The 27,356-nt window shown below is 44.7% G+C and overlaps 1 protein-coding gene and 1 long non-coding RNA gene across 4 annotated transcripts in view; one reads left to right on the top strand and one right to left on the bottom strand.

Annotated features, from left to right (window-relative positions):
• The window catches only part of PTPN9 (protein tyrosine phosphatase non-receptor type 9), a 70,692-nt gene extending 52,574 nt beyond the window's left edge, over positions 1-18,118 (top strand). For both annotated transcript variants that reach the window (XM_072809727.1, XM_072809728.1), the window contains exons 7-13: positions 96-424; positions 4,940-5,033; positions 10,442-10,508; positions 14,420-14,498; positions 15,701-15,851; positions 16,280-16,487; positions 17,267-18,118. In XM_072809727.1, coding sequence (XP_072665828.1) covers positions 96-424; positions 4,940-5,033; positions 10,442-10,508; positions 14,420-14,498; positions 15,701-15,851; positions 16,280-16,487; positions 17,267-17,481 — 1,143 coding nt within the window. In that variant the 3' untranslated portion in view covers positions 17,482-18,118. The remainder of the gene's footprint in view (positions 1-95; positions 425-4,939; positions 5,034-10,441; positions 10,509-14,419; positions 14,499-15,700; positions 15,852-16,279; positions 16,488-17,266) is intronic.
• Positions 4,076-17,879, bottom strand: LOC140623330 (uncharacterized). Of its 2 annotated transcripts, XR_012022976.1 has the most exons (3): positions 15,680-17,879; positions 7,176-7,378; positions 4,076-6,244 (listed from the first exon to the last, which is right to left on the bottom strand). It is a non-coding gene; the product is annotated as an uncharacterized lncRNA (long non-coding RNA). The 2 variants fall into 2 exon arrangements; XR_012022975.1 differs by having other exon boundaries at positions 4,076-7,378.
• Positions 18,119-27,356: the final 9,238 nt, after the last annotated feature.

Genomic DNA, 27,356 nt, shown 5'->3' with positions numbered 1-27,356 from the left:
TCTTCAAACTAAATATAAACACATTTGTTCTTTATCTTCATTATCTATATATTTTTTTCCTGTCCATACTCACATGGTTCTTTCTGGCCTTCCAGATTCAGATATTAAAGACATCTGAGGTTACCCAGCACCTGCCCAGGGAGTGCCTTCCAGAAAACCTGGGTGGATACGTCAAAATTGACCTTGCCACTTGGAATTTCCAGTTCCTACCCCAGATGAACGGCCACCCAGATCCCTTCGATGAGATCATCATGTTCTCCCTCCCTCCTGCCTTAGACTGGGACTCAGTACATGTTCCAGGTCCCCATGCAATGACCATCCAAGAGTTGATGGACTATGTTAGCACCAGGCAAAAGCGTGGGATATATGAGGAGTATGAAGACATCCGCCGTGAGAACCCTGTTGGCACTTTCCACTGTTCTATGTAAGTAGGAAAGGTTTGGGCCCACAGTGGGTTACCAACATGCTTCTGGTGTGTGCTGTCAACAGCTCCTTCCAGATCTCATTTCCATAACAGAGGATCTTCCTTATGTCAAGGAGCATCACTTTCACATAGATGATGGTTCTCTCATCCAGAAAGAGGTACTTCCTGCTTTGGTATATTCTGAATTTCTGAAGGTCTTTAGTACCAACAGAGGAACCATGTAATAATGGATGCATTTTTTAATATTTTCATGAAATTCAAGTGATTTTAGGAAAAAAAAATAAAAATATATGTTCAGTGTGATCATCTGTCCTTTCATGTAGGCAGTTTCTCCCTAGAGCATTTATAATATACCATTACTTTCTGAAGGGAGGGGTGCTGGTGTGTTTAAAATAATCCACAATAGGAGAAAAGAGTTAACTCTTAGGAGTTTGGTCTTGTGCGATTTTCCTTCTATCCAAATCCTACTATAGAATTACCTGGCTAGTTTATAACTGGTTCATAATTACTTGGTAACTATTGTTGGCCGTAGAGTGTAGATCATTTCTCTTACTGTTGCTCTTATTTTACCCTGTTTTCACTGGCTGCAGCAGAAATTTCTGTCTCTATGTTGAAAATTAGAGAAACCTGCCCCAGGCCCAAGTTCCAGTATAACCAAAAATCCCTTCTGCGATTTGTGCAAGTTATTTCTCTTGCCTGCACTCCAGTTTTTCTATTGTAATAGGTGATGTTAGACTCTGATATTCACCTGCTTCTGTAGCTTAAATGTTTTAGGAATCCGTGATTCTGTGAATACCTCCTTTCACTCATAATTCCTGTCCAGCTTAGTCAGTGGCTGGGGAGAACCTGCAGGGAGAGAGACTTAGCAAAAGGAAAGAGGGAAAAGAATGAGTTAGGAAAGAGATAAGAGAAGACAGAAGAAACATTTGAGAAGAAAGGCAATAGGCAGAGCAAGAATGCAAAGGAAAGTAAGAGAAAAAAGCACAAGAAAGCAGAGTGTATATCAGAGTGGCGGGAGTATCGTTTTCCCCCCACACAGCTGTTTCTTTCTTTCTTTTTTTTTTTTTTTAGATTTTATTTATGTATTAATGACAGACACAGAGAGAGAGAGAGAGAGAGGCAGAGACACAGGGAGAGAGAGAAGCAGGCTCCATGCAGGGAGCCCGACGCGGGACTCGATCCCAGGTCTCCAGCATCACGCCCTGGGCCGAAGGCAGGCGCTAAACCCGCTGAGCCACCCAGGGATCCCCCAGCAGTTTCTTTCTTAGCTCACAGCCCCCATATGCACCCAGTCTTTCTCCCAAAGAGTTTTCTCCCCTATACTTTTGAATCAGGGAAGTATTATGGAGCAGAATATTACTGGGCTGCTCCAAGAGGATGCATACTTGTCATGGGGATTCCTAACTTTGTTCTGGTTACTCCTGCTGTGAGGCCCTTGAGATGGTATTTCTACCATCTTCCTCCCCCCACCCCCATTAAAAAAGCAGGTTTTGATTGTCCTCTTGGCATCACTGAAACCAGCCCTCATGTTATAATCAGAGAACACTTTCCAGTCCTATGGAAGGACTTCTTAATCCTGACTGTATTGAATGAATGAGCCCTCCACTTCAGGAGCTGGAACCCAGAATCCTCATCAGCTCCAGGTCTCTGTCCTATACTGGGTTCCAGTAAAACTACTTACACAGAACGAACTATATCCCCCTTGGAGTTCTAGATTATGGAGTAGATATCACTACTCCTTGTTGTCCAGAATGCCCATGGACCAAGAGACTTTCTCTTTTTTCTTCTCCCTTACACCGTTTTTTCAAAAAGTGGTTTTTAAATGTTTATCTTTTTATTATAATTGAAGATTCACATGAACTTATAAAAAATAATAGAGAGATCACATACCCTTTCCAAAGTTTTCCCATGGTAACATCTTTTAAAAGTATAATATAGTATCACAACCAGGATATTGATATTAATATTACCCACCAGTCTTTTTTTTTTTTTTTTTTTTTAAATACCCACCAGTCTTATTCAGATTTCCCCAGTTTTAGGGCGAGTGTGTGTGTGTGTGTGTGTGTGTGTGTGTGTGTATTTAGTTCTACGCAATTTTTAGCCTGCATTTTACTTTGTGTATCAGTCACCACAGTCGATACAGAAGTACATCATCACATACCTCAGTTTCAGCCCTCCCCATCCCTAACTCTTGCAAGCACTGAACTGGTCTCCATTTACTATATTTTTTTCATTTCAAGAATGTTATAGGGGGGGATCCCTGGGTGGCGCAGTGGTTTGGCGCCTGCCTTTGGCCCAGGGCGTGATCCTGGAGACCCGGGATCGAATCCCACATCAAGCTCCCGGTGCATGGAGCCTGCTTCTCCCTCTGCCTATGTCTCTGCCTCTCTCTCTCTCTCTCTCTGTGACTATCATAAATAAATAAAAAATTAAAAAAAAAAAAGATTATTCTTTAAAAAAAAAAAAAAAAAGAATGTTATAGGGGATCCCTGGGTGGCTCAGCGGTTTGGTGCCTGCCTTTGGCCCAGGGCGTGATCCTGGAGTCCCAGGATCAAGTCCCATATCAGGCTCCTGGTGCATGGAGCCTGCTTCTCCCTCTGCCTGTGTCTCTGCCTCTCTCTCTCTCTCTCTCTCTCTCTCTGTGTCTTTCATGAATAAATAAATAAAATCTTAAAAAAAAAAAAGAATGTTAAAAAATGGAATCATATGTAACCTTTTAGGTTTGGCTTTTTTCCTCCCTCAGTATAATTCCTTGGAGATTCACCCAAATTGTTACATGTATCAGTAGCTCATTCTTTTTTGTTACTAAGTAGTATTCCATGGTATGAATGGTTTGTTTAACCACTCACCTGTTAAAGGACATCTAGGGGATCCCTGGGTGGCGCGGCGGTTTGGCGCCTGCCTTTGGCCCAGGGTGTGATCCTGGAGACCCTGGATCGAATCCCACGTCAGGCTCCTGGTGCATGGAGCCTGCTTCTCCCTCTGCCTGTGTCTCTGCCTCTCTCTCTCTTTCTCTGTGTGACTACCATAAATAAATAAAAAATTAAAACAAAAAAAGGACATCTAGGTTATTTAGAGTTTTTGGCGCTTGCAAGTAAAGCTGCTTTGAATGTTTGTGTCTAGGTTTTGTGTGAACGTAAGTTTGCATTGCTCTGGGATAAATGCCCAAGATGGTTAGGTCATATGGTAATTAGAAGTTTAGTTTGAGGGCAGCTCTGGTGGCGCAGCGGTTTAGTGCCGCCTTCAGCCTGGGGGTGGGATCCTGGGGGCCCGGGATCGAGTCCCGCGTCGGGCTCCCTGCATGGAGCCTGCTTCTCCCTCTGCCTGGGTCTCTGCCTCTCTCTCTCTGTCTCTCATGAATAAATAAATAAAATCTTAAAAAAAAAAAAAAAAAAAGGAAGTTTTGTTTGATGAGAAACTGCCCAGCTGTTTTCCAGAGTGGCTGTACCATTCAAGGTACACCCAGCAGTGTATGAATGACCCGGTTTCTTGGCATCCTCACCAGCATTTGCTGTTGTCACCACCATTTTTTATTTTAACTGTCCTGTTAGGTGTGTAATGAAGTCCCATTGTGGGTATAATTTACATTTCCCTAATAGTTAATGATATCGAACATCTTTTCATGTGCTTATTTACCATCTGTATATCCTCTTGTAAAATGTCATGCCTTTTGCCCATTTTCTAGTTGGACTTTTTTTTTTTTTAACTGTTAAGATTTGAGTCTTTTAATGTATCCTAGATATGGGTTCTTGGTTGGATACACGATTTGCAGATATTTTCTTCTAGTCTGTAGCTGGTCTTTTCATCCTCTTAGCGTGGCTCATGATGAAGCATGAGGTTTTATTCTGATGAAGTCCTTTAATCAGGTTTCCCTTGTATGGATCACACTCTTGACGTCAAGTCTAAGAACATCTAACCCTAGATTCCAGAGATTTTCTTCTTTTTTTCCTAAATGTTTTGTAGTGCTATGTTTCACATTTATTTAAGTCTGTGATCTATTAAAGTTAATTTTTGTATAAGGTTTAAGGTTTAGGTTGATGTTGATTTTGTGTGTGTGTGTTTGTGTGTGTGTGCGCACGCCCTTGCACGTGCCTGTGGATATCCAATTGCTCTAGCACTGTTTGCTAAAAATTCCTTCCTCCATTGAATTTTTCTTGGGACTTTGTAAAATATCAGCTGCGCTTATTTGTGTGGGAAGAGGGAATTGTTTTTCATTCTCTCTTTCCTTATGTCAGTTCTCTCTTTCTGGACTATTTCTGTCAGTCTGGTTGGATCTCATAGATCTGAGATTGACAGACTTTCTCTTGAAGGGCAAACATTTAACAATAAAAATGTTCAGTGAAAAAAAATGTTCAGTGATACATACAGTACAGCTAGACTAGGCAATGACAGCCCCACGTCTCCAACACTGACAGTAGGTGACACCTTTGCACGACCAGACTTTGTACGTACACAGACATGTTGCTTCCACCTTTTCTTGTCTTTGTTTTAGTTTGTCTGCTTCATTTTCTTCAGGTCTCCAGGAAACCTAGAGAAGAACCGCTATGGGGATGTACCCTGCCTGGACCAAACTAGAGTGAAGTTGACAAAACGAAGTGGCCACACTCAGGTACGTGGATAAATGCTGTCTTTTCAGGAGCACTGAGGGAAATTTTCCAAAGTGAAGCTTACTAATACCATAGTAGAAAGAGCATGGACTCTAAGCCAGAGAGATCAGATTGGAGTTTTAACATTGCTATTTACGAGTTAGTCTTTTACCATAAGCAAGTCCCTATAAACCCATCTCACAGTACTAAGTGAAAATTAAATGGAAAAATTTATGTAAATGCTAATAGTGCAAGGTCTGGTATATTATAAGTGCTTGATAAATGTCAATTATTTCTCCTTTTACTCCTTAATTGTAAAATTATAGTCCTCTTACTGTCCATCATATTAGTGAGTACATACGTATCAATACAAGGCAACTCTAGTTATAAGTGACCTATGATTCTTTTATCTGGAAGATCTAAAAATAATTTTAGACCACTAATGTACACATAAATAGGAATAGAGTTGAAATGGTCAAATTATTATATTATTTAATATATTAACTTGATCATATTTGTTCATATTAAAAATCACATATATAATATACTAATATAGATATTTAGTGAAATTCTTCACATGTAACTCTTTAAAAATTAATTAATTAATTAATTTAAAAGATTTTATTTATTTATTCATGAGAGACAGAGAGGCAGAGACACAGGCAGAGGGAGAAGCAGGTTCCCCATAGGGAGCCTGATGTGGGACTCGATCCCAAGTGTCCAGGATCACACCCTGGGCCGAAGGGAGATGCTCAACCTCTGAGCCACCCAGGCGTCTTTTTTCTTTGTATATTTAATTCTGTCTGGTGCCCTCCATATGCATCAGAAAACCAGCATTGATTCAGGCTGTTATTCAAAGTAAAGGAATTTAAATAGTGCCCCTTTAACTTTATAGGGACTTGTTATATCCTGCCTCTTTTTTTAGGGGAAAATCATTGCCTTGTATTGGAGTGTATATGATATGTGAGTTGAGACCCTAGGATCATGATTTTAATCTCTTGACCCTACTGTTTCAAAGTACATAAACCGAATTCATAGCCCTATCTAGGACCCTTACAAAGGGTTTTCCTGCAGGAGCATTAGCTCAGAGCCCGGCTGACCTAGGACAAGCTCATCACTGTTCCTGAGATCTTCAGGTATATACTCTCAAGAAGTGAAGTGTAATGGTTGAGCTGGGGCTCTGGAATCAGATACCTGTATTTATCTGTCTTCTTGACTGCTCTGTCTCCAGTACCTAGAACAGTACATATCAGACTTTCAGTAAATTATTTTTTTTAAAGATTTTATTTATTTATTCATGAGAGACACAGAGAGAGGCAGAGACACAGGCAGAGGGAGAAGCAGGCTCCATGCAGGGAGCCCGACGTGGGACTTGATCCTGGGATTCCGGGATCATGCCTTGAGCCAAAGGCAGACGTTCAGCCACTGAGCCACCCAGGCTTCCCTTCAGTAAATTATTTGTGAATGAATAAGTGAATCCCAGTGTACCAGCAGACTATTCTAGCCATCCTATAATTAATCTAAAGATTGTCATTTGAGTTAAGCTTGTTTCATTACTGCAAATATTGGCAGAAGCTTTATTTCCATAGTAAATGGAGGATTCAGGTTTATTAGTGAATTGTTCACTAGATTTACTCCTAGAATTATAAAGCTATTAGTCACAGTTTCTATTGAACCTGGCCCGTAACATAGTGCACTTTGTTTGCTTCTCTCTGGTATTTCAGTTTGCCCCCAAATCTATACTTTATCTCTGAGGTCATTTTCAGTTCCAATTTCTGATGATTCTTCTGAAATTGCTGATTTTAATTCCCAGTGCTCTCCAGGACATTGAAAGCTGGTATCCTGGGCAGCCCTGGGTGGCTCAGGCGGTTTAGCACCACCTTCCGTCCAGGTGTCATCCTGGAGACCCGGGATTGAGTCCCATGTCAGGCTCCCTGCATGGAGCCTGTTTCTCCCTCTGCCTGTATCTCTGCCTCCCTCTTTCTCTCTCTTTCTGATGAATAAATAAATAAAATCTTAAAAATAAATAAAATAAAAAATAAAAGGTGATATTTCTTTTCAAAACATGAAGGCAGTTCAAGAGTAACAGCTTATACACTACTTATATAATAGCATCAGTTGGCATGTACCAGGTAAATCCTTTGTATTTTTCTATGCCTTCTCACCCGAGTCCTGTAGGGTATACAACTTGAATGTGCCAGGCTGAGCAGAGTATAGCTTTGGCTGACTACAGTGGGCCCTGGTATGAGCAGCGTGGCTGGGAGTGAATGAGACTCTTAACCTGCTGGGTCCTCTGGAGATGGTCCCTTAGCTCAGCGAAGATGTCTCATCAGAGTAGAACATAGTGGTATGAGGTCAGTATTGACTGCTGTGGAAGGAGAAAGCAGGAAACGCTTGACTAAATAATTAGTGGTCGTATAAGTTGATAGACTGGCTAACAGACACATATCCAAGGAACATGGGTTTGACCATGAGACGGAGAAAAGAGTCTTCTCAGGGTGGCTGTGGATACTGACAGGTCAGACTGTCCTCCCAGTGATAGAACCCAGTGAAAAGGTGACAGGTTAGGGAGTCACTCCAACCTCTGTAGAGTGGAGTGGAGCATGAATTTTCTCTAGTTTGACATTGAAACTTTTTGTTTTTTGTCCTTCTGTACCCCTCCACACCCTCTGCTATTCATAGCACCTGCTAGATACTCTCAACTGGTTATACTATGACTTGACACTGTAGCTGCATCTGTGTTTCTCTTTTATCAGCTTGGATTATCATCAAGGATGTTGGCAGAGATCTTGTGAGAAGGTATAATAAAAATAATAAAAATTAAATTCTATTTAATTTTCCTGATAGCTAATGATGTTGAAGTAAGACTGAGGAGACTAGGAGATGAGAGAGGGCCCCCAGAAGAGAATGAGTCAAGAGCTGTTCATTGAGACTTTCTGAATTTGTCTGGCTGTTGCTTAGTGAAGGAGGCAGGGTGTTTGGCCCATGCTGTTGATGGTGCAAGATATGAGGTATAGCTTTCTTCCTTCTCTAGTCACACTTTGCTTCTTGTGTGTGACAGCATGGACAGGATGTTCCTGCTCAGGTTGCTTGGCTTGCCTCCCTTTTGGTTTTGAACCAGTGCTGCAAATCCTGATAGACTGCTTTTTTGGTAAAAGCTTTATTGAGATGTAATTCACATACCATACAATTTACCCATTTAAAGTGTATAGGGGTGCCTGGGTGGCTGAATTGGTCTAGCGTCTGACTCTTAATTTTGGCTTAGATCATGATCTCAGAGTCATGGGATTGAGAACCCCGAATCAGGCTTTTACTCTGCAAGGAGTCTGCTTGAGATTCTCTCTTACCTCTGCCTCCCCCGACCCCATCACACACACAGTGTCTCTCTGTCTAATAAATAAAATCTTAAAAAAATAAGATGTATAATTCAGTGGTTTTGTTTTTCTTTAAGATTATTTATTTATTTATTGAGAGAGCACAGGCTTGTGTAAGTGGAAGAGGGGCAGAGAGAGAGAATCTTCTACAGACTCCCTGCTGAGCATGGAGCCGAAAAGGGGCTCATCTCATGACCTACGATAACATGACCCGAATCAAAAGCAAGAGTTGGACACTTAACTGACTGAGCCACCAGGCACCTCTACCTCAGTGTTTTTATAGAATTTTTTTTTTAATTTTTATTTATTTATGATAGTCACACACACAGAGAGAGAGAGAGGCAGAGACACAGGCAGAGGGAGAAGCAGGCTCCATACACCGGGAGCCCGACGTGGGATTCGATCCCGGGTCTCCAGGATCGCGCCCTGGGCCAAAGGCAGGCGCTAAACCGCTGCGCCACCCAGGGATCCCCTACCTCAGTGTTTTTAAATATATTCATAGAGTTGTACAACTACCACCACAATCAACTTTAGAATGTTTTTATCACCTGAAAAATGGCCCTTGGCAGTCACACCCCTTTTTCTCCTAGTCTGTGTACTTTCTGTCTCTGTAGATTTACCTCATTTGGACATTTCATGTAAATGGAATCATACTTATGGCTTATGGCCTTTGTGTCTGATTTCTTTCATTTTGCATGTTTTCAAGGTTCATCTGTCTTGTAGCATATGTCAGGACTTCATTTTATTGCTAAATATATGGATATGCATCTTTTATTTATCAATTCATCAGGTGAATACCATTTGAGTTGTTGCCATTTTTGGCATTATGAATAATGCTGTTATGAATATTCGTGTGTTTTTCTGTGGACATATGTTTTCATTTCCCTTGGGAGTAGAATTGCTGGATCATATGGTAACTCTGTGTTTAACCTTCTGAAGCATTGCCAGACTGTTTTCCAACATGATTGCACCATTTTACATTCCCACTAGGGGTGTATGAGGGTTCTAATTTTTTCACATCTTTGCCAACATTTGTTGTCCTCCATCTTGTACCTGTAGCCATCCTAATGGGTATGAAGTGATATCTCATTGTGGTTTTGACTTTTCACTTTTTTTTAAATAGGCTCCATGCCCAGCATGGAGCCCAGTGTGGGGCTCAAACTCATAACAGTGAGAGCAAGACTTGAGCTGAGAACAAGATTTGGATGCTTGACCTGGGTCCCCCACTGGAATTTTGATTTGCATTTCCTTGATGGCTAATGATATTGGGCGTATTTTTATGTGCTTATTGCTATTTGTATATCTTCTTTGGAGAGATGGCTATTCTGATCCTTTGCCCATTTTATTTTTAGTTATTTATTTATTTTTACTAGACTTCATACCCAGCATGGAGCTTGGTGCGGGGCTTGAACTCACGACCCTGTAATCATGACCTGAGCTGAGATTAAGAGATTAACCGACTGAGCAACCCAGTCACCCCCACCCCCACCTCCACCCCCGTTTGCCCATTTTAAAATTGGGTTGTCTTTTTACTATTCAGCTATGAGAGTTCTTTATATATTCTAGATACAAATCCCTTACCAAAAAGTGCAACTGTAGGTTTTTTTTACTTTCTTGATGGTGTCCTTTAAGGCACAGAAGTTTTCAGTTTTAATGTTGTTCAACAAATCTTTTTTCTTTTACTGCTTGTACTTTTGGTGTCATATCTAAGAAGGCTTTGCCTAACTCAAGATCACAAAGATTTAATCTTATATTTTCTTCTAAGAGTTTTATAATTTTAGCTCTACATGAGGCCTGTGATCCATTTTGAGTTAGTTTTTGTGTTTAGTGTGAGGAATAGGCCAGCTTGATTTTTCCTTTCCTGTATGTGGATATCTAGTTGTTCTGGTAACATTTGTAGAAGTAAAGTTTTGAACTGATCCTTTTGCTCCTCACTTTCTGCCTGATGAGAAGAGAATATCTACACTTTGGGTTTTATCCTAGTACCTAGTACGTAATTTTCCCACCCAAATAGTATATTCCACACAGCTGCAGTGATATTTCTTTTTTATCATTAGACAGATTACATCAATGCCAGTTTCATGGATGGCTACAAGCAGAAGAATGCTTACATTGGTACACAAGGTAAGTTAGGGTGACCCTTACAACTTGGTTTTGTGTCATCTCTCTGTGATTTCTTGCACCAGATGATTGTGTAGTTTTTGAAGAATATGGTAACTTGAGCTGATGTTGGCCACTAGATCCTGGCCTTTTATAAAGATTGGGGGCTACTGAGGAAGGCAGAGGGGAGGTATGAAGTTTCTATACCAGATATGCCTGGAAACTTGCTGCATAGACATAAACTGGAGATTTGAACATACAGCACTACTACAAGTTTTTGGACTGTGTATTGCCAGCCTCAGAGAATGGGACATGAGAACGGACTGGCCGTGAGATGCTCTTTATGTCCATTAGGAGGCCAGGAATGGCAGTGGGACTTCTCAGAGATTGAGTCCAATCTGAAAGGGTGTTGCTGTCCTAAAGAGACTTTTGCTGGTCCCTGTACCATCAGAGAGCACTCAGTGCTCCAGTAGTCCTCTGCCTCTGCCATCTCAAGGAGAATACGAAGTTGCCTTCCAAGCAGGTAGGAAGAGATCACAACACAGGAGGACATAAAAGGCCACTCTATGGGCTTTAGGCCCTTGGACCATTGCAGAGCATGGCCACCAAAAAATCAGGCAAATACCTCTTTAGCAAGTGATCAAACTTAGAATCACCAGTAATGGACAAACAAGTATTATGCCTCTGTTGTGATACAGCGAAAACTATAAAACATAACCTGTATTTTTTGTTGCCAGTTTTTAAGTCTAAAGCTATCATGATGAATAAACCAGACAAATCCAGATGGCAGGACATACTATAAGAAAACTGGCTTAGACTCTTCAAAGTTCATGCCATGAAAAACAAAGGCAGGGAACTTTTCTAGATTGAAGGAGACTAAAGAGACATGATAACCAAAGGCGTGTGCCCATCATTGGAGCTTCAGTTTAGAGGAAAACCTGTTAAAGACAAACTTGGGATACCTGGGGACTCTGTATTAGATAATATTATCATATCAACATTTAATTGCTTCAGGGTGATAATGGTCTTAATGGTTCTATAGGAAAGTCCTTGTTCTTCTAAATATGTGCCCAAGTATTTAGGAATAAAATGTCATAACAGCTGGAACTAACTTTTAAATAGTTCTGTAATAAAAAGTATGTGTATGCATATATAGAGAAAAAAATGTTGTATAATGATAGCTGAAAACGATAGCTTTAGGGCTGAAGAATATGTGAGTACATTGTAGTATTCCAACTTTTCATTGGTTTCAAATTTTTCAAAATAAAAGTTAAAAGGAGAAAAAAATGGATTCTTGATATATTGTTAATTGGTCTCATGGTCACAGGTTTATATTTTCCCCCTAGGAGGGACCACTCCCTCCAAAAGGAGTCCTTTCAACACCCTAAGAAGAAATGAGAATTATCAGGAAAAATTTGGGGCATATAAGATATGACGTGATCTGCCTGAGAGTGGAGGCTTTGTGGAGGAGGATGGCCTTGGCAGGTTGGGTTTATGGAGGGTAAGGATTGGCTCTAGGGTGCCTCAGAATGCTTCCTTCTCCGGATTTAGAAGGCAAAGCCACTGCTCAGAGTTGCTAATTATGCGGGATTGGATCCTTTAGGGTGGCTTTGAAGGCCCTGTCCAGAAGAAGAAGAAGCTCCCCTAAAAGTATGAGAGAGATATTTTGAGTCTAGCACGGATCACCTTTAGACAGTATCAGCACTCCCTTAGGACTGGAAAAGGGGGTCCTGTGGCGTGGAGAAGGCTCATTTGATTTGCCTGGCTAACTTTCTTGGCTGTATTCAATATTTTGATTCTTATTAATAATACATATTCTACAAACAATATGTCATCTATTGAGAGTATCTGTTATACATCAGGTATATGATCTTCATCTAACTATTACAGAGACTCTGCAAGGAAGGTTTATTAACCCATGAACAAACTGAAGCCCAAAGAGGTTAGGCAGTTTGGGATCATACAGGTAGTAAGCGGCAGAGCTGGTATGTGACTGTATGTCTGTTTGATTCAGAAGTCCTTGCAAGCCAAGTCAGTGGCTTGTATTGTTTCCTCCATGTCCGCATAAACCACTGACTTGAGTTCTTCAGAAAAGTTCACTGTTAAAAGTAATCTGGGGGGATCCCTGGGTGGCGCAGGGGTTTGGCGCCTGCCTTTGGCCCGGGGCGTGATCCTGGAGACCCGGGATCGAATCCCACGTCGGGCTCCCTGCATGGGGCCTGCTTCTCCCTCTGCCTGTCTCTCTCTCTCTCTCTCTCTCTCTCTCTCTGTGTGACTATCATAAATAAATAAAAATTTTAAAAAATTTAAAAATGGGAGATGGGAAAGGGAGCTCGTGTTATCTGCACACGCGTACTACAGTAATGTACGTGCACTGTAGAAGACTTAGAAGATGGAGATGAAATTCACTCATAACCCTGAGACCCAGAGATAATGTTAATATTCTGTAGCATCTCCTTCCAAGCCGTTTTCTGTGCAAACAGATATAGACATAGAAGATCTCTAACAAGATGGGCTCTTTCCATATGTTACCTCTTGTTCATTTGATGGTATCTTGCGAATACCTTTCCATAGCAAAAATAACAGATCCTACAATACCACCTTTATGGGCTACTTAAATCGAGGATACGCCATCATTTAGTTTATCCTCTCTTGGTAGACATTTAGCTTATTTCCAAGACCTCACGTGCTTTTGGCAGTGTCCACTTCTGCCAAGAGAGAATTCTAGAATCATAAAACACTAATGCTGCTTAAAGCCTTTAGCAAAAATGGTAGTAAAGCCAGCAGACTTCCAGGACAAAATCAACCCTTTTCCGCCCTTCTTCCCTGAGAGCAGAGAGGATAAAGGACTGTGAAAGTACAGGGAATTATCCCAAGTTTGTTATTTCCTTGATTGAAGGGGAGTTGGTGGTGCACAAGTATCTTCAAAGTTTCCCCGGATGCCCAGCCCTGTGAAGGTTCTAACTGTAAAAGAAGAGCTCAGCAATGTGACTCTTACCCTTAGCACCATGTTTACTGAGACATGATTAATTCTCACAAAGTAAAATAACTGATGTAAGACCACATACATTAAATGATTAAGCTGTTGTGATCCAGTTGTGCCATCAAGAGCTGGCTATATTATGATGAAGCAAGTTTTTAGAAAGCTGCAGCTGGCCAGGAGTATCCAGAATAGACTGGAAGAGAAAGAGTCCTATTCAGAAAAGTAAACCAAAATGGTATTACAGTAATTTAGACAAAAATGATGTGGTCCTTGTGGCAGTGAAATTGGGTCAGGAGACAGGGAGAACGATAAAAACTAAAAACAATCCAAAGGCAAAAAATCTCTAGGACTTGGTGGCTGTGTCGCGAAGATAAAGGAAATGGATAATTTAGAGTTGACTCCCAACTTTTTAAGACAGTGATTTAAGAATGCCGGTACTGTTAACCGAGAGAGAGTAGAGAGGGAAGGAAAGCAGGCAGAGAAGGCTAATTTTGATGAGAGAGAATGAACCGCAAGCACGTTGAGTCTAAGGAGACCCATGATGGAACATAGAAGGGGAGTGGTTCTGTAGGCTACTGATGGCTGGAAGGCTCTGGGGAGATGAAAACAGCTAGAGGTGTGAATATAGGTGACACCGTCTGGATGTGACATGAGCTGAAGCCCTGATCGTAAGGCTCTTGAGAAGGTATATAACAGTATTTCTCAAACTGTAACCTACCTACAACTGCACCTGGGATCATGTTAAAATGCAGATTGCACATTTCTAACACTCTCTCATATAATGCTGGCGCTGGTGGTTCAAGGACCACCCTGATTCAGCAGGGATGGAGGGAGAACAGGGAGCCAGCGTCTGTGCTTTGGAGATATTAGTTGGGGAATAAAATCAGAAATGCCTGAGAAGGAAAGAAGAGCTTCCCAGGGTTATGATCTTTGTCTTATCCTTTCATCCCAGGCCCTTTGGAGAATACCTATCGTGATTTCTGGCTCATGGTATGGGAGCAGAAAGTCCTGGTGATTGTCATGACCACCCGGTGAGTTCTTCCCCTTTCTTCCCCCTGCCCCCACCAAGTCCCCAAGCATGGGGGAGTCAGGAGGGGAGTTTAGCTTGTAGAACAATTAAGATTAGGAAAGCCATGGCAAAGAGTTTGAGATGTTTTAGCTTTTTCTTAGTTGACCCAGAATTAACATAGGTTATGGTGGAGATTGATAGATCTAACTTGTCACAGCTTTAATCTAACTTGTCGAAGTTTTAATCCTTGGCTCTGGTGACCCTGTGCCAGTTACAAGCTATTCTGAGGTCCTGGCCTCATCCACTAAAGGAAGTGTTGGGAAACATGGGGCAATTCACTTTTAATTTGTTCCCCACTTCCAAAGGGCAGCTGTCTTCCTGCCTTCTGAGTTACCAGTTCCCCTTTGCTCTCCCCTTCCCTGCTACTTCTGACAGTTTTCCAACTCATTTGTATTTCCACCTATAAGAGAACTGCAAAAAGAGAGATGGAACATAATAGGTCAGGCAGGAAGCTCTTGATGAAAGGAATCCTTTTGAAATTTTGGTCTACGTACCTGCCAAAACTTGAGGAACTAAAAGTTCATTAGTATCATCATTATCATTATGATAATTATAACCTATTTCAGATGAGGAGGAAAAAATTAATGAAAATGTTTGCTCAGTTCCCTTTCTCATGGCACAGTTACAACCACCTTTGCTTTAGAGAGGTAATAGTATGGTACCACCTTGGAGCACGTTGGAGACACCTAGGAGCAGTGAGGTAGATTTTAGGCCTTTACACAAACCTCCTGCTGGCTTCCCAGGAACTGTGTCCTTCTCACTTCTCTCAGTCAAGGGCCCTTACTGGGGAAGAGAATGAACAGTGGCTGAGATACAGGGCAGAGAATTCAATCTGGCCCCCCATATTGGCTCTGCCATCTCTTTATGTCCACCCAGTATTTATCCTGGATAAGTGAGGAGTGGCAAGAGGTATCAGAAAAGGTGCCAGATGGTATAGCAGGCACCCAATAAATGTCTTCTAAATGAGTACATGCAGAAACCTTAGCTGTTGCTGCATCTGTTTAGAATGAAGGTTTCCGCCTTTTCTGCCAAGAAGCAAGGTGTAAGTTAGAAACGATGCAAGAAATGACATTGCTGCTTGGGGTACAGCAGATCATAGGGACAGCAGCTCCCGGCTGTGGGGACGAAGGGTGGAAGGCTTACCTTGCTCTGTGTTGTCTTCAGCTTTGAGGAGGGTGGCAGGAGAAAGTGTGGCCAGTACTGGCCGTTAGAAAGAGACTCTCGGATCCGATTTGGCTTCCTCACGGTGACCAATCTAGGCGTGGAGAACATGAACCATTATAAGAAAACAACGCTAGAAATTCACAACACAGAGGTAAATTCTGGTTTCTGTTATCTCACTTTTTTTTACGCTGGGGGCTTTGCTGTAAAGAAAATCCCCAAAGGGAATAGGCAAGAATCCAGGCAGCTTATACATTACTTTCGTTTTTCTGGGAACAGGATCAGAATATTCAGCTAAGAGCCAATATAGCCATATTGTCTCGATGCAACAGTGACATTACTTGGGAATAAAAACATAATAGAAATCTGGGTCCTACAATATAGGGAATTCCTATATTGTCCTCTCCCGACATTTAACCTTTTCTGGGTTTGCAGAGAAGCAATTGCGGAGAAAGTTGAGGGTGGTAGGCAGGAGCCTGCGTGGTGAGGATATCAGAGGGTTGAGAATCTAGAAAAGCTAAATGTATGTGGTCAGGGGCAAGCAGAAATGACCTGTTAACTTGGCTTCTTTTCTCATCCAAGGAGCGGCAGAAACGCCAGGTGACCCACTTTCAGTTCCTGAGCTGGCCAGATTACGGTGTCCCTTCCTCAGCAGCTTCTCTCATCGACTTCTTGAGAGTGGTCAGGAACCAGCAGAGGCTGGCGGTCAGCAGCATGGGAGTACGAGCCAAAGGGCAGTGCCCTGAACCACCCATTGTCGTCCATTGCAGTGCAGGCATTGGCCGGACAGGTAATGCACCTGACGTTGGGGCAGCTCTCGGAGCATCCAGAGGTAATAAGGGTGGGGGAAAGACAACAACACTCTTAGTTGCCAGTTTGCGAGAATTTGATCCATTGGCAGTGAATTGCCATGAAAAATTCCCCTTTAATGGCCTTTTGGCATCCCTAGCACCAGCTGTGCGGGCCAGAATGTACACTCCAGAGGCCAGTCTCCTGGGGGTTGGCACATCCCATCAGTATGATTATCTTCTGACCCCCTCACTGTCGTCTGGGCTGTTGCTTCCTTCCCATCCCCCTCCCTAAGGAGATCCCCACCTGAGCTGTGCTCTCATTCTGGAGCTAGTTCGCAGCTTTTAGCTCAGGGGCATGTGCATTGCAGGGACTGCTGGGCTTTCTAGTTCAGAGGCCCCTTTGGGACAAAGTCGGGAAGAATAGGTTTCTGTGAGGTCTCTGTGGAAGAGTTGTGGAGCCTCTGAAAATTAGGACCCAAGAGTGGGAATGTTGTCATTCTGTCTGAGATTGAAGCAGGCAGTTCCTCTGTGTCACCTTCCCACCTACTCTTCCTGTTACCTCCATACTGTCCTGAGAGCCAAGAGGCCTTGTCGCTTCTCTGGGCTCCCAGCACTCCAAAGTGACCTCCTCTTGAATCCCGTCAGGCCTAATGCCCGCCTGGTCCATCATGGGGCCCCTTGCTTTTGAGTGCATTCATCCAATCTGCCTGGGTCGTTTGGTAGAGGGAGGGATGGAGGAGAGATAAGTCAAATGTGACCATTTCTTTCCTTCCTTCAGGTACCTTCTGCTCACTGGACATCTGCTTGGCACAGCTGGAAGAGCTTGGCACCCTTAATGTATTCCAGACAGTGTCCCGCATGAGGACCCAGAGGGCCTTCAGCATCCAGACCCCTGAGCAGTACTATTTTTGCTACAAGGCAATCCTGGAGTTCGCAGAGAGGGAGGGCATGGTGCCCTCCAGTCACAACCTCCTGGCCATGGAGGGTCAGTAACTGTCCCATGATCCTCCTACGTTCTGGCCAGCCTTCCTTAAACTACCCTGGACACCGCTGAGCCTATAGGCTGCCATCAGTTACTCTGAAGCAATGGACCAACCTCTTTCTTGTGTCTCCTGGCGCACTCGTGCACGCAAGGCAGCCTTTCCCTTTGGCTAGATAGATGTGGTGAAACTGCCACTAGAAAGGGCCAGCAGCAACGTGTTCTTAATTCCTAGCACCTGCTATTGAACTGTGCCTTATTAAAACCAAATTGTGGCTATGGGTTTTTGCCAGGGGCCCCGAGGTAAGTGGGGAAGGAACCTCCCTTCCCCCTTTCCCGATGCCATTTTCCTTCTTGAGGTCTCGTTCCCATTCCTTCCCTTTGCTAGGATTTGATGGGGAGGTTTGAGGAGTATCCACCTTCCTTCCCAGAGAGCTTGACCAAGTTACATACTCTAGAGAACGTCCTGAGTGCCAAGCACGTTTATACCTAGGGCGTGTATTCCAGTCTTTTCTGTCATTCTGTGTGTATGTGTGTGTGTGTGTGTGTGTGTGCACACTTACGTGTATGGGTCCATATGTACGTGTGTATATAATATATATTGTATGTGATAATATGGTCGTATTCTATAAATACATATACACAGAGATACTCCTTTGTAGAATTTCCTGGGGCTCCGTGTTGCAGTTCAGGCCTCCTTGCTTCTTGGACCCTACTGTTTATCCTGGACTGGCTGGGGTTGGGGATCATCTCTCTTGTTGTCAGACTGCAGAGTGGTGGAAGAGGACACACATACATTCACTCTTCGTGCTCCTGCCACAGGCCTTCATTCTTGCATAATGACTTCTCTCTCTCCAGGATACTGCCTGTTGGAGCCGAGAATTCTGATTTGTGGTGACACTGGTTTAACTCAGCATGAATTGCCCTTATCTAATGATTTTACTCTGTTTACTTTGCCAATTTGGGGAATAGACCTCCACTGTGATTCCAGACCCCCTTTTCCTCTCCCTGTCCCTTGAGGGTTGGGGTCTGGGAGTGAAGATGATCTCACTGAGCAATTAGAGCCAAGAGCAATTGGTACGAAGTCTTAGAAGGAAAGAGAGGGAGCCCAGGTATGAGAGAGACGAAACTACTAGGAGAATCCCTCCTTCGGAGAATGAGCTGGGACCCCTTTTTCTTTTGCTAGAAAGTTCCTTTCCTTATGCAACTTGGCCCTGTCCACTCAAATGCCCATCTCTTCCTGCCTAGCAGCCTGCCAGATCCTGGACTCAAGCTGGGTGGGCTCTGTGTCAATAAAAAGCTTAACCCCCCCGGCTGGGTGAGGCAGTTGCCTGCCTGCAATCACTGTTTACTCTCTACTCACCCATCCTGTCCCTGTCTGCTCCCAGCCTCCCCTACCTGATGTGCTAGGGATGGAATCAAGAGTTCCCAGCACTCCACATCCCTGAGAAAATCCCAGGAACCCCTAAACCTTCTCCCATCACAGATGAGGTTGGCAGCTGATCAGACCTCGATAATTTTATACTGTAATAAGCTCTTTGAATGTATATATTCTTATTTTTACAATCTTTTCATTTTGTATTTAACGTCAATGGACTGAGTCAGATTCAGAAAATAATTGTAAATGTTCATATTCAATATCTTATAGCGATACAGTTTTGTATTTACATATAAATATACCGACATGATCAAACCCTTTTAGCTTCATCAATTTAGTAGCAGTCTGGGCCGGGAAGGTGAGAAGGGGGTCCAAGAGCTGGTTTGGGAGGGATGGGGAGGCAGGGAGGGACCCAAGGCCTGGTTATCTGAGACTTTGAGTTCTCAGAGACATCTACTTTATCCATAGGTCATGGCCCTAGCTCTGGACAAGCAAAGGGAGCCACCAGTTGAGTGCTTGCTGGTGCCAGTCTCTGTGCTTGGTGCTTTTCCTGCCCATTACCTCATTCAAACCTAACAATAATCCAGTGAGATTATTAAGCTTACTCCCTCCTATTTCTATATAGATGAGGAAGGTAAGGTCCAGAAGGTTATGGTGATTTGCTCTGGAACTGGAGCTCAAGTTGGTTTGCTCACAAAGCCTTTGGCCTCTTCACTGTGTTGCTCTCTTTCAAAGATCAAGGTAGTGTTTTGTCCTTGGAAGCCAGAGGGAATTTTTTTTTTTTTTTTTTTTTAGTTCTCCTTTTAGAATATGAACAATTCTTAAATTTGACAGTTGATCCTGAGCCCATGCTACATGTAGAACCTCCTGGTGTAGGGTCCTGAGGTCTACAGAGCACCACAGGGATCATTATCCCAGAGAAGCGCCATATATAGGGGTACACTGGTCTTTGTGGGACGATCTTGAGTCATTCATGTGCATCTCTCTCTCAGGATGGAACCAGAAGCTTTGTCCCTGTAGCACCATGCCCCTTGCCATGTAGCTACTCCCTACTGACCAGTGACAGCCTGCTCAGTTGGGGCAGTTCTGGCCTGGAGTGTGCAAATATTGGGGTGTTGTTTAATAAAAGTGTTAGCTAACATCTACTGGGTCCTTAATTCTATTCCATAAACTGTTCAAAGTGCTTTGTAGATTCTATTCACCACCCTCAAAGCAGTCTTTTGAGGTAGGTATTGACAACAAAACTCAGGCACAGGAAAATCTGATTAGCCAATCAAGAACCCAGATCATCTGACTCGAAAGGACCTGTTGTTAACTCTTTTAACTAGACTCCCTCTAAGGATCCACGTCCTGATCTGCCAACAAATTTTTCAAGTTTCTTACTTCAATCAAGAGCTGAAGTGTAGCACAAAAGATTAAGCTCTTTCTCTGTATGAGTCTTTGTTCTTTTGGGGGCAAGCAAGCATAGGAGGTGAACAGAGATACTTGGAATCTGGGAAGTCAGGGGTTTTGTGAAATGAGGAGGAGCCAGGATTAATGATAGATCTGAAGGAGATAGCCTTGAACTGTCTTTTGTTTGAAGAGGCTGTAACCAAACTGCTCTGCAGATTCAGAAGTTCTACGGGAGTTGCACATCTGAGGATTGGTGAGGTTATGACTTGCAAGAGCTCCATTAAAACACCGATTCCTGTGTCCTGCCTGGTAGCTGGTTGAGTGACAGCATGAGCCAGGCCAGAAGCACTGTCCTAGTCCATGTTCCTGACTCAGGAAGGTTAGCAAAGTGATGTTTCCTAAATCTGAAAGCAAGCGAGAACTGGCTTTGCCCTGCTGCCGTAGTTTACTTGTAGCTTTTACCATTGTTGAGTGACTACCCAAAGTGTGAGCCTACCTGTGCTAGGTATTTAAAGAGGGAAAGAAAGGGGAGGACAGAGAAGGAGCCTGGGTCTGTTCAGGAAGTCAAGGCTCTCACACAGGAGATTTGGTGAAAAAACTAAGAGAACCGACTATCAGATGCTGGACTCTACAGTTGAGAACAGAAGATCAAGGGGAGGAGAGGATTGTGGGCCAACCCAGGCTTCTGCCCATTGACTGCTATTTTTTCACCTAACTTTTTGCCTCTAGCATTGGTCCCCTCATCCTGCCTGTCCCCGGGAGTGAGGATGGCATTCCTGAGGTGGGCCCTGGCATCCTCAGCTTAGGAGGCCCACCATTGTCCATCTCCATGTCACCACATGCAGGTAAATGACAGGTTGGGACCAGTTCTTGGAAAACTGGACTATTTAGCGTTGTAGCTTGAGGGAGATGAGACTTCTCTTCAAAGCTTCTCTTCTCTAGGGACAAGCAGACTCGCATATGGAAACTCCCAAATCAGAGATCATGGGGGTGGGGGGGGGAGCCTTCCTAGAGTCACTGAGCTCTTTGGTAGTTTTGAGGTCACACCACTCAAGCCAACTCCTAGCTTCCTTTTGTAAAAGAGGCTGCATTAAATGATCCTACCGCAGGCCTTCCAACTCTTAAGGGGCTAGTTCTTTGATGGACAGTGTGAATTCCTATAGAGGAACCATCAGGCCTTTCTCTGGTTAGGTCAGCCCCCACTCGCAATCCCTAGTTTTTAGCTTGTTTTCAAAGTCTCTTCTTTCAAGCTGCTGCCACTTCCCTATATCGTCTCAGGTCCCTTCCCCCTTGGCCCTCAGCTTGGGAAGCAGGTCAAGTTTCCCCAATAATCCATAGGCCAAGGCCTAGGTCTTTAAGGCTTCTGTGCTGCTCCATGTGGGACTGACAGGGTGAGTCAGAGTCAAGGAATGAACCGACCAAGGTCCTAGGGTTTACCGCCGAGGTTTTAGATTTGTCTCAGGCTTTGGTTACTACCCACAGACCACTGTTCTCTGACCAACGGCAGGAGCTAAAGCTCCCACCACGGAGGGAACCAGATTTTCTCTTGGGATGTATCCGTCCTATAGTCACCATCGCAACAGTTGGGAATCAAGTGTTGTGGATTGCTGCTCTAAACTGACCACGGGGAAGACTGGGTCTTCTCTACAAAAAGAAGGATCGCACTCAGAAATCTGTTGAAGTGTTTAATCTCCCTCCACCAATTACTGTTACTTTTATTTTTTAAAGATATTATTTATTTATGGGATCCCTGGGTGGCGCAGCGGTTTAGCGCCTGCCTTTGGCCCAGGGCGTGGTCCTGGAGACCGGGGATCGAATCCCACGTCGGGCTCCCGGTGCATGGAGCCTGCTTCTCCCTCTGCCTATGTCTCTGCCTCTCTCTCTCTCTGTGCGACTATCATAAAAAAAAATTAAAAAAAGATATTATTTATTTATGAGAGACACAGAGAGAGAGATGCCGGCAGAGGGAGAAGCAGGCTCCGTGCAGGGAGCCCGACGTGGGACTTGATCCCGGGTCCCCAGGATCAGGCCCTGGGCCGAAGGCAGGCACCAAACCGCTGAGCCACCCAGGCTGCCCTCGTTACTTTTATTTTTATTTTTTCCCCATTACTTTTATAAAAGTCTTTCTGTTTAAGCTAAATCTGGCATGCTGCAGTCTTTTTTTTTTTTTTTTTTTTTTAGTGTGGTAGACACATGATGTTACATTAGTGTCAGGTGTACAACATAGTGATTCAACTTCTCTGTAAGCTACGCTGGCATTCTGCAGTCTAAAATATCCATATTTTTTCCCGGCTAAGGCCCAGGTGGACGTAGCTAGCTACACCAGAATCCTAGCTAGGAGTGTTGGATGGAGATTGGGAGCAGTGATGCCCTTTCAACAGTTCAGGGTAACACGTTCCTGATGGTTGTTAGGGTTAAGATGGAGATGAAAGGAGGAAAGCAAGACAATGAGGTGTGGATAGAAGGCAGTCAAAAAAGGCACAGTGCCCCTCTCGGACACTTCCTTCCACCCCCCCCCCCCCCCCGCCCATGAGCACCTGGCTACTTCTATAAGCTGATATAGTTGTCTAAAGCCTCAAAACTGGCCAAATGTTCAACTGAGCCTAGGTCAGCCATTTCATCCTGTGGGGTCTCCTTTTCTTCCTTGACCTTGAGCGAGTACCTGTTCTATGGCCAGCGGCCAGTGGATGTATGCAGTCTGACGTTCAGGACAGATATTAGGCTGAGATGTCAACTGGGGACTTAGTTTAGGTAAAAGCTGGAGGCCTTGGAAGTGAGTGAGAACAGAAGGAGGAGGGCAAGAAGAGAGGAGAGACGTTTGGAGTTACCAGCGTCAAGGAGAGGATAAAAAGGCTGTGGAAAATTCTGATCAATAGACCAGCAACAGAGGACATGGGCAGCCTGTGTTCACCCAGCCTGGTCAGTGGAAGGGAGCGGTTAGGAGGAATGAACAGGATTGGGAAATGTAGCTTCAGGGTGGTCCTCCCAGGACAGGGGCTAACAGGGCCGTGAAGGAGCAGAGACTACAGCCTTGGGCTGTCTCCAACCACAGCAAAGCCCACATTGATCTCTCCCGCATTAGGGCTCTGAATAAGATTGTAATCGAACAAAGGAACCTGCTGCTTAAAAAAAAAGTCACAAAACAACTGACCTACAAAAAACATTTTGAAAAGGTAAAGCCAGGTAAATTGGGGAACGTAGTATTAAACTTATTTTCTATTAATGCTCAGGGAAGGGAAGACACCTCATGGCAGTGAGTAGCAATCTCAAAACCCACTAAAAAATGCCAAGCTTCCAAACCACCCAGAAATCAGGAATATGGAACATGGACAACCTAAAAGCCAGCTGGTTCCCAGAGAAATGGTTTCTTCACACAATGGGATTGTTGGGTCCTTTTAGGCCGGTCCTGGGCTCTTCTCTCTCAGACTGCAACACCGGGGACTTGGCATGTGAAAGGCCAGGAGGAAAGGGAACGGAAGGAGATAAAGGAGGAAAGTCTGTGAAATCCTAACAAATACTAGGAATACTTTTTTTTTAAGTACTCTCCATGCCCAATGTGGAACTTGAACTCAGAACCCCAAGATCAAGAGTCACATGCTCCACAGACTGAGCCAGCCCAGAACCCCAGGCAACTTTATTTTTAATCTCACAACAGCCCACTGAAGAAGGTATCCTCCTCCTTAGTTACTGAGAAGGACACTGAGACAGTAACTTGCAAAAGACATCCAGTGGCTCAACTGGGATCCTGACCAATAGGTTGGGCTTTTCCCCTTGAAGCTGTAGGGTGGTCTGGAGTGGAGAGCAAGCCTCAGATGCCCCTCACCTGGCTCTTCCCAAACTGGCAACGGTCTAATACAGCTGGTGGAGGTTCTGTGGGCAGCAGAGTGGCACTGATGTCTTTTTGGTGGAGTCACTCGGGTGCGGACCCTCAGTGTCTCGTTCACCACCTACCACAAGCACCCTAAGGAACTAAATGAGTCCTTTTTGTGAATGAGGATGTGTGTGTGCATGCACATGCATGATGCCTATGAGACGGTGTCAGTAGGTGTGACAGTTTTTAGTGGGGCGAGGTAAGGACGCATGGTTGTATGTGGTTGGGAGAAATGTCTTGCTTCTTTGAAGATAGTTTTTGGGAAGGGCCAGAAATCACTTAGAACTATCTGGGCACAAAACGCTCCCGAGTTAGGGAGGTAGGGTGGGTAGAGCAAGGGAGAGGCTGTTTTTCTCCAGAAGTCCCAACCCGGATCATGGGCCCTAGTGTGTATACAGACAGCACATGGGGGAGTAGAAAAGGTCACATTTTGGGTCCAGACCGACTTGACTTGGGCAAGGCACTCTACTGCTCAGTTTACTCACCTATAATTAGGATAATAATCCCTAACTCACACAAAAGAGGCCTCCTGGGAATCAGAACCTGGCTTCCCAATGTGACTTCTCCAAGGAAGGCCCTCCTCCATATCCACCTGCTGTTTTGTCCTGATGAGTAGGGGAGCGGTGGAGTGGATGTAACCAACGCAGCTGGATGGTCACTGTCCCCAAATCAAATACTTTCCCAAAGAGTCTGGGACTGCTTCTCCCATGTAGGCATCAATGTAAGGAGTCAAAAACAATAACCCCTGGATCCGGGATGCCTGGGTGGCTCAGCAGTTGAGCACCTGCCTGCCTTCCACCCAGGGCGTGATCCTGGAGTCCCGGGATGGAGTCCCACATCGGGCTCCCTGCATGGAGCCTGCTTCTCCCTCTGCCTGTGTCTCTGCCTCTCTCTGTGTGTCTCTCATGAATAAATAAAAATAAAAAATCTTAAAAAAGAAATCCCTGGATCCCTTCCAAGAGGCCTCCTGTGCCTGATTGCTATGGGCACTGAGTGCTCAGAGGTGAAGTAGATAGTGTGGCTATCCTCAAGGAGTTCTGTTCAGGAGGGGATTGCCACCAGGCTGGTGCACTTCAGAGGTGGGGAGTGTCCACGAAATCTGGTTCTCTGAGTGCAAGTAAACTACTCTGGTTGCCAGTGTTCCATAAGTGACTTCATCCACCGTATACCGCTTGCTGTTTAGGCTCACAGTCAAATGCCTGGGCCTTTGGCCTCCACAGAAGCTCAGAACTTTACTAGGTATATTATTTTTTTTTAAAGATTTTTTATTTATTCATTTGAGACCGAGAAAGAGAGAGCATGAGCTGGGGGAGAGGCAGAGGCAGAGGGATAAGCAGGCTTCCCGTTGAGCCAGGAGCCGGACATGGGGCTCCATCTCAGGACCTGGAGATCACAACCCGAGCTGAAGGCAGATGCTTAACCATCTGAGCCACCCAGGAGCCCCTTTAGTAGGTATATTAAAGCATGTTTTATCATCACATTCATCTTCCTAACGGCACAGTTTGCTGTTACGCTCTTGTATAGGACAGGAGGCCGGCGGACCCATGGATATTAAGAGACTGAGTGAGAAGCATGGCCTTCAACTTCCAGACTAACATTCTTTCTGGTCCACTCCTCGGCCTCATCTCACATTCACACAGTACCTGTTATGCCTTCATCTAGGGTAGAACCTCTTGGGAAATAGAACAGAAATCTGAGATGGGGCTCCAGACTCCAGAAGATCTCTGTTCTGAATTAGAAAAACTTGTTTCTCACCCTAGGGAGCCCCTAGTCTGAGACCGAACCTTGACCTCCATGGCCTTGCTAGGTGCTGGGCCTCCCGCTGAATACACTAGTCCTCATCTCCTGGCCTTGCCCCGTCCACAGCCTCCTCCTTCAGTGATCCATCAATCAAGCTACCTCCCAAATTTGAGTCCCCACTTCAAGTGGGATGACCCACTGCCCTTCCCAAATCAGTGTTTCTTACCACCTGTCCTCTCTCCTTAGTGGCAAGCTTCCCTCCCCATCAGAAAACCCCCTTCCCTATGGACCCTGAGTGAGGGAAGGGTCCTTAGAGCCTTTCTACTAACAATTTCCACCCCCATTTCACAGGAGGGAAGCAGGCCCAGGGTAAGAAGTACTTGCCTAGAGATATATCACCAATCACTGGCCAGGCTCAGTCTAGAGCCCAGATTACCCAACCACTAGCCGCAAACCCTACTACCTCTTCACATACCGGGCCTCGGACTCCTCCTTTCCCTCCATCATGCAAGCTGCATTAATCACCCAGGCCCCTTGAGTCTTTCTCAAACACAAAAATTCTTTTTGCTTCCCATTGCCACTGCTCTGGTCAAGTCCTCATTACATCCCACCAGAATTGTTGGGACAGCCTAACTAGCATCGGGCCCCCACCCTGCCCACAGGCCCTTAATTTTCTGTACACCCCGCATCGGCCACATGAACTTCCTTTCCTGGATGCCTCAATCAACAGGTCCTTCTTGCTCACGTGTGCGCTGGCCCCAGGCTCAGCTCTGTTAAGCAGAGATGTAGGGTGGCCCCTTTCAACTTCTGGTTGAAAGTTAGGACAAACACGGCAAATTATTCAGGGAAGGATCTGGGTTAGAGTTTTTGACTTGAAGTTAGGCAAGGCTTTCTGGGTTGGACGGCGGCGAGAGAGAAAATAAATTTTCCCTTGGCTCCACCACGTACCCCTCCCACCAGAAGACAGATCTCTCTTGTCTCCAAACCGAGTATTACAACAGCCTTTGTGCCTCCCCTTGCCGCCTACAGGCACCCCTCACTCAACCAGTCCCAGAACCAATCCGGCTACTGGGATGTTGAGCATCTTACCCCGCAGCTTTGAGCCTGCGGTCCTGCGAACAGGCTGCCTGCACATGATGCCGTCTAAGAACTTTAACCAGGTTTTAAAGTCTTCTGCTGTTTGGTTCCATCTTTCCAGCCCTGATTTCCTTTCCTTTTTTAAAGATCTTATTTATTCATGAGACACACACGAGAGAGAGAGAGAGAGAGAGAGAGAGGCAGAGCCACAGGCAGAGGGAGAAGCGGGCTCGGTGCAGGGGGCCCGATGCGGAACCGCGGGGTCACGCCCTGGGCCCAAGGCAGACGCTCAGTCCCTGAGCCCGGGGCGCCCCCCATCCCACCCTGCAGTTCATCGCTGCAGCCGCCCTCGAAGCTCCTAAACGCTGTCCTCCATTTACCCCTCCGGTTCCTCCCCAGAAGGGACTTGCCCCTTCCTTTCTGCCTGATGA

The sequence above is a fragment of the Canis lupus genome, chromosome 32, assembly GCF_048164855.1.
Source record: "Canis lupus baileyi chromosome 32, mCanLup2.hap1, whole genome shotgun sequence".
In the NCBI taxonomy this organism is placed as follows: Eukaryota; Metazoa; Chordata; class Mammalia; order Carnivora; family Canidae; genus Canis; species Canis lupus.
This window is presented reverse-complemented; position numbering and strand designations above follow the sequence as displayed.